General features: G+C 34.5%; 2 protein-coding genes across 2 annotated transcripts; one reads left to right on the forward strand and one right to left on the reverse strand.

Annotated features, from left to right (window-relative positions):
* Window positions 1-13: 13 nt before the first annotated feature.
* On the reverse strand, window positions 14-1,153 carry LOC8283315 (short-chain dehydrogenase reductase ATA1). The gene is made up of 2 exons (XM_002521841.3): window positions 1,035-1,153; window positions 14-896 (listed from the first exon to the last, which is right to left on the reverse strand). Exons 1-2 carry the CDS (start codon window positions 1,085-1,087, stop codon window positions 101-103), a joined length of 849 nt encoding a protein of 282 aa, XP_002521887.1. The 5' UTR covers window positions 1,088-1,153; the 3' UTR covers window positions 14-100.
* Window positions 1,154-2,783: 1,630 nt separating this feature from the next.
* LOC8283314 (NADH dehydrogenase [ubiquinone] 1 beta subcomplex subunit 7) lies at window positions 2,784-6,066 on the forward strand. Its single transcript, XM_002521840.4, has 2 exons — window positions 2,784-3,251; window positions 5,896-6,066. The coding sequence occupies exon 1, from the start codon at window positions 2,899-2,901 to the stop codon at window positions 3,205-3,207; it is 309 nt and encodes a 102-aa protein (XP_002521886.1). The 5' UTR covers window positions 2,784-2,898; the 3' UTR covers window positions 3,208-3,251; window positions 5,896-6,066.
* Window positions 6,067-6,593: the final 527 nt, after the last annotated feature.

A 6,593-nucleotide genomic window follows, 5' to 3' on the forward strand; every position in this document is an offset into this window, starting at 1 on the left:
GCTAAGCAGAATTAAGTGTTTAAGTAATGCTTTCAAAGAGAACCTCACTCTTTTAATCATGGCACTGCAGGTATCTGTTGCCTCCTTCAATTTGTTTTGACTATTGATAAATGAAATTCATGTTATTATTAGCAGAGGTATAGCCTCCATCAATGACTAGGTTATGGGCTGTTATGAACCCAGATTCTTCACTAGCAAGAAAGAGTGCAGCCTGAGCCACATCTTCCACAGTTGCACATCTACCACGCAGAAGACTTCCTCTTTCCCCAACAATCTTGCTCACTTCTTCAGAATTCATGTCCGCTTTCCCCAAGATCCTTCTGTAGGCACCAACAAGCATCTCTGAAGGGACACCATGAGGTGAAATGCAATTGACTCGAATCCCATGAACTCCCAACTCACAGGCGGTGCTCTTCATTAATCCAACAATAGCCTCTTTTGAAGATGTGTAAGGATGTGATCCTAGGCCTCCCATAATAGCTGCAGAGCTCGATGAACATATGATGCAGCCCCCATTTTGACCTTTAATCATCGCCTTTGCTGCATGCTTGATTCCATGTAAAGTTCCATTCACATTAACTGAGAACAGGTATTTTACTTGCTCCATATCAAGATTAGTAATGCTTCCATCAGGGCCTGCAATACCTGCATTGTTAAACATGATGTCCAGTTTGCCTTTCCATGCCAATGCAAGATTGATAGCTGATTCTACATCTGCTTCATTAGCAACATCACAATGGATGTATCTGCCTCCTATTGAATCAGCTAGGGGGTGTCCTAGATCATCAAGAATATCAGCAACCACAACGTTAGCCCCGTTTTCTGCAAATCTTTTTGCTGTGGCTGCCCCAATACCTCTTGCTCCCCCAGTTACAACAGCAACTTTGCCTCTTAACCTATCAAAATTCAGTCATCTCGGTAGGATTTAGCGCCTTAATTGCAACAACTAATAATTGGACTACAAAAAATCTATCAATAATCAAGAAATTACTGCTAACTGCAATTAGAGTACTGAAATGATCAGTGCGACCAACCTCTTTGTGGATAATCTCTGGACGTTTTCAAGCATATGAACATCTGGCTCCATTGCTACTTAGAATGTCTGTCCGAATATGGATGGTGATTTTATACGTAAAAGGGCACTGAAAAAGAAAATGGATGCTACAAATATAAAAGTATATAAAGATTTGATATAAGAAACAAAGCGGTGATCTTTGAGTGGCCTTTTTTATTTACTCCTACATGCTCTTTTCATTCCTTACAGCAACCTGCTAACTACAACCTACCAGGCTTCCCTGTAGTTTTAAGTTTTTTATTTTGTTTTGCATGTAGTACGTAATCTAATCCTCAACAACATCCATCGCCTAGTTCTTGTAGCAGAATCAAGGAGGCAACATTAACCATTATTGAGTTAACATGACGAACAGTGTATAGTTCTTTTTAGAGGTTAAAATACAACCATGTTTCCTGGCCCATTTGCGAGTTAAACCTCCTAATTTATGTGGATTGAATTTTCAAGAAAAGAAAGATTCATTTGAATGTAATTATTCATAAAAATCATATCTAACACCCCACTTTGGATATGTGGATCCAAAAAAGAAAATTTAGAAATGCTATACCAAAAAATATTTAATTAAGATAAATAACTATTGATAATATTAATATAAATTATTACAAGAATTTATGATCTTGGCATTTTATTCTCTTTTTCTTACTTAAGTCTAAAAATCTTTAACAAGTTGAATTGATCATGTTAATTGAACTGATGAAGATAAAAATAAAATGATAAACAAAGTGTAAAATTTATTAATAAAGTTTAGTTGGATCAAAATCACTATAATTAACTACTGCTTAGTTGGAAACTTGCATTAATAAATTATTTTAGATACCATTAAGTATTAAAATTGAGCCTAACTAATAATAAACTAATTAAAATTAGTCATTTAATTAATTAGACATTTATAACATTTATTTTTAGACGTTTGTTTATAGAATATAATTATTTACTTGGATAGAATATAACATTTAAGTTGGCCATTTCTTATCTTTATTAAATTTAGAAATAATTATATTTTTAATGTCTGAATTTGTCAAAAAATGATAATTGAGTAGTTGAATTTTTAAAATTAATAATTGAGTGTGTTAACCTGTAAAAAACTAACAAATTGGTGTTTTTAGCAGATAACTTTCTGATTTTCTTTAAATTTTTACAAGTATAGATGAGAGAGCTAAAATTATTGAGTATGTCAAAAACTAAAAGAATCGTTAATGTTATAGTCTTAGGATAAATTTTATCTTATATAACTCTTTTCTCTAATCTCTATTAATCCTCAATTAGTAGTCTTAATCTCCAATTTATGAATCCTAATATTTATTACCTTATAAAATTATATTGACAAATTTATCATTTTATTATTTTTACAATATATTTTACTACATTTCTCTTACTTTTATTTTATTTAACATAAAAAAAAAAATCAACATTCGTATTTATAATGTGTGACATGCTAAAAATACTATTTTATTATTTTTTACACGTTGCCACACTTAATTATTAGTTTTAAAATTCAACTACTCAATTGTTATTTTTTGATAAATTTATACACCAAAAATATAATTATCCCTGAAACTTATTCAAAAAATTAACGAGTTAAATCTGCCATAAAAAGAAGGTGAAATTGACCTTAATTTAAAGTTGGGGGGCCATATTGAACCTTATCCCATTCTTATTCTTAATTTGACAATTTTATCCTTTCATTTTGTATTTACCTATCTTTTTCTTCCAATTACCTCTATTAACAGTTCTTCGTTGCAAAAACTCAAACGAACGAAGGCAAAAAGACCACAGCCGAAGCAGGGTCGAAGTGAGGTGTTCTCTTGAGAAAAGCAAGCAATCAAATGGAAGTCCCAGGATCATCAAAACCAATGATAGCAACACAAGCAGAGATGGCAGAGGCAAGAGTTCCAATCCCATACAGAGACCAATGCGCCCATTTACTGATCCCACTTAACAAGTGCCGTCAAGCTGAGTTTTATCTGCCATGGAAGTGCGAGAACGAGCGTCACGCTTATGAGAAGTGTGAGTATGAGCTTGTTATGGAGAGAATGCTTCAGATGCAAAAGATCCGTGAGCAAGAGGCTATGCTTAAACAACCAAATAAAGGAAACACTACCATTTCTCTTATCCCTAAAACTGCTGGGGCTTAGATGCAAGGTTCATCATGTGGGTTTTTCTCCTTTCCTTTTTCATGGTGAGTGGGCTTTTTCCTTGATTTTGATTTATTGGTTCGTTAATATTTGTGGTACAAGGTGTGGTATTTGTTGGGATTTTGATGATTTTCGGGTGTTTCTTTAGGTTATTGGGTTATGGTTCTTGGTTAATTCAATAGTAATCATACTTAATTAGAATTTCTGGTCTTCCTCGGCCTAGGGTTTGATTTGGAATTCCACGTTCAGGGTGTTTCTTTTTTTTTTTTAGATTGCTTATGAATTGGCTAGTCTGCAATTGTTATCTTGTCGTGGGTAATTGAGTTGTTCTACTAATGTACATTGTTTGAGTGTTCATTAATCGCTGGGTGTTTGTTTGATTTAATATTTTGATTAGGGTTTTCTCTGCGATAAGAAATTGTGGTTTTCAATTGATGAGTTATGGATAGGTTTAGTATATTTTTCTAGTTATGAACCCAATAATGTTGGAGGTCCCTTTCCCTCTCGTGTGTTTAAAATTGTTCTTCCGAATAATGGCATGTTCTACTGTTAGGTTTTTATTTTGGACATAGGGAACCTTTTATGATCTAAAGTCAATCTTACTGTATAATGGTTTAGGTTATTGGAGGTTTTGATCAATGAATGTCCCCGCACCTTTAATTCAAACTTTGATGGTGGATTCCGGCTTTAGAAAACTTGCATTTTGTTAACATATAATGCTTCCCTCCAAAGCTGTATAAACTTTTGTTAAACATATTCTAAATATGCATTGGTGCTAGCTCTTGCAGGCATTTAGTAATTTGGATTTCTTGGGTTTGTAGGCATTTACAAGTATTCTTTTTAGTGGTTTCCTTTTTGTTTATAGGCCTCGCCAGTTTCTTTACCTGTGATTGGTACATCAATTAGCTAGATCATCCGGTCTGTCTCTTGATACTTCAACATATTTCCTATCAAAAGCTATCTTGTTTCTTATGTATGTAAGAAATCCCTTTGTTTCTCCCACTTGTCTATAGTCAGTAATTGGCCAAATCATTAGTATTTTCCTAGTGATTGATGTAAATAGTGACAACGGATGCTATTTTTCTTGTAAAGACTACTAAGGGGAAGCATCAGTAACAAAACCATTGTGGTTGCTATGGATTAACTCTGGGTTGAGAAATGTATTGTTACACTTCAGATCACAGCCCTTGGACTTAATCATCAGACTGCTATGTTTCTTAGTACAACTGGTCTAATGTATATCTCTGAGTCCAAACTGCATAGTACATACAGAACAGGGAAAGGAAACTTTTAACTATACTTATCCTCTCATTTTCTTATTTTAGCTCCCATCTACTTTTTTCATAATCTGAGTGTTTATTTACAACATTCTCTTTTCATCCCTTTTCTTTCTTATGCTATTCTATCTTCTCACCCTTTTCCTTTTTATGTTCCTTGTTGCTCCTTCTCAAATACTGAACAGATGGGATTATGGAGTTGTGACTTTTTGAATCATAATATTGCTTGTGACTAGAGATGGGCATGCTATAGGGGTTACATGCAACATGGTACTGCAGGGGATATTTGAATAGCGACAATGGAATCCACCTATCCAGTTTGTTTCTGTAATTTCTTGTATTTTGTGGATGGCCCAAGTTTTGCATTTAGCTTTTGCCTTGTCTTCTCTCTTAAAAGAGCACTTACTAAACCTTTTCCTTGCTAAGCTTTCATCCTCCCTTTCAATTAAAAAATTGTAGGAGATTTATTAGTGGTTAGTATATCTTTTGTGTGGATAAGCTTTTGATGTGTTTGTTAAAGTTACGCTTGTAGATAGTTGAGATTGTGATGGGGATTCTCTTTTCTCTCTTGTTACTCAGTTAAGAAGCTTTCAGCAGGATGAAGTAAAGTTGATGGGCTTGTTATTGCTAATGCTTCAAAAGTCACTGTAGTGATTTTTCATTGCCTATTGAAGTGCTTATCCACCTAACTGTGGAAACTTGTCCGAGTTCCCAAAGAATATGGGTTCACTTAAGCTTAGATGGCTCCCTTTTTTTATCTTCTACTTCGTGGGGTCAATAAGCTTGATATAATTAGATTTTAGTACATTTTGATAAGAATGTGAAGATGAAGCACACATGCACACAGAAAAAAGGAGGGTGGCAGAGTTGTTGTTGCATTTGATTTTATATCATAATTAGCCATTCTCTCGCTGTTATAATTGTTCATTTGAGGTATATATGCATGTAGATTCGTGCATTTTGAAATGAAGTATCCTGAAATTTGAATCTGTATGTTGTAAATAATGTAGCCGGCCCCAATTAGTTTGGGATTAAAGCTTAGTTGAGTTGAGGTTATATGTTGTAAAGAATTGTTCCTTTGAAAGGTTTTGGAAACCCTCTTTGTGTTTGCACACGTGTATGTGTATGCTTATGTGTGTGTGATCGAGTGAGAGATCATGCCTTGTCCCATCTTTGGACAAATATTTAGATGTGCAAAATGATATGTGATGCCGTTGACAATTGATGTGTTGTGATGTAAAAATATCCTTTACTCCGCTTTTCCAGTGACTCCGTCGTTGTATGTTTTAAAAGCTAGTCGTTGCATCTAATTATTGTCCATAGTGTTGAGGTTGTTGCTTGCCTTAGCTCTGTTTCAGTTTTCAGTTTTCACTTTTGTTCTGGTCGTGACATTCCAATTTTTTATTTGCAGCTTTCAAATTGGTGAGAGATGGATCCCCCAATGTCTATGCCCACTTACAGTGGAAAGTTATTTGAGACTTTGACAGGAGATGCATGTAAAAGACTCCTCAATACTTTCTTGGTCTTTTGTCAGTTGTGCAACATTGTTCATTGAATAAATTTCTAACTGGCTTTTTGACAATCTGTGTTTCTGAATACTCTGCTACAATTGCATAAATCGTGATAATATGATCACTTAGCTATGCGTGAACTGACACATAGCTTATGCAATTAGCTTCTTGTCAGGTGTCACATTGAAGTCCAGGAACCTGGATCTGGATAAATAAATGTGTAAAGTTTTAGTAAACTGCATGGAGCTTCTTCTCAGGTGTCACATGAATGAGCATTGAACTGCATGAAAAAGTTTAGTAAACTTTATGTCCTGATAAAATCCACACGCCTTAGAATTCTGCATCCTTTCAGTTGCATAATGTAGATGGAAGATCAAGAAGATGGAATGTAGTAAAGAATAATATGATAATGAGTACCATGTCCATGGGTTCAGTGTGAAGCCATCAAATTACCTAAAACATTATGTGATGAACCTCGGAAGGGATTGCAAAGGCAGTCCATGAAAGATTAACAGTAATGATTTGGAGACTCTTAATGACTAACTAAACAAAAAAGTGTAGAAAACCATTTGAAGTGGCCATTCAGCAGCAGATTGGT

The sequence above is a fragment of the Ricinus communis genome, chromosome 5 (assembly GCF_019578655.1).
Source record: "Ricinus communis isolate WT05 ecotype wild-type chromosome 5, ASM1957865v1, whole genome shotgun sequence".
NCBI lineage: Eukaryota > Viridiplantae > Streptophyta > Magnoliopsida > Malpighiales > Euphorbiaceae > Ricinus > Ricinus communis.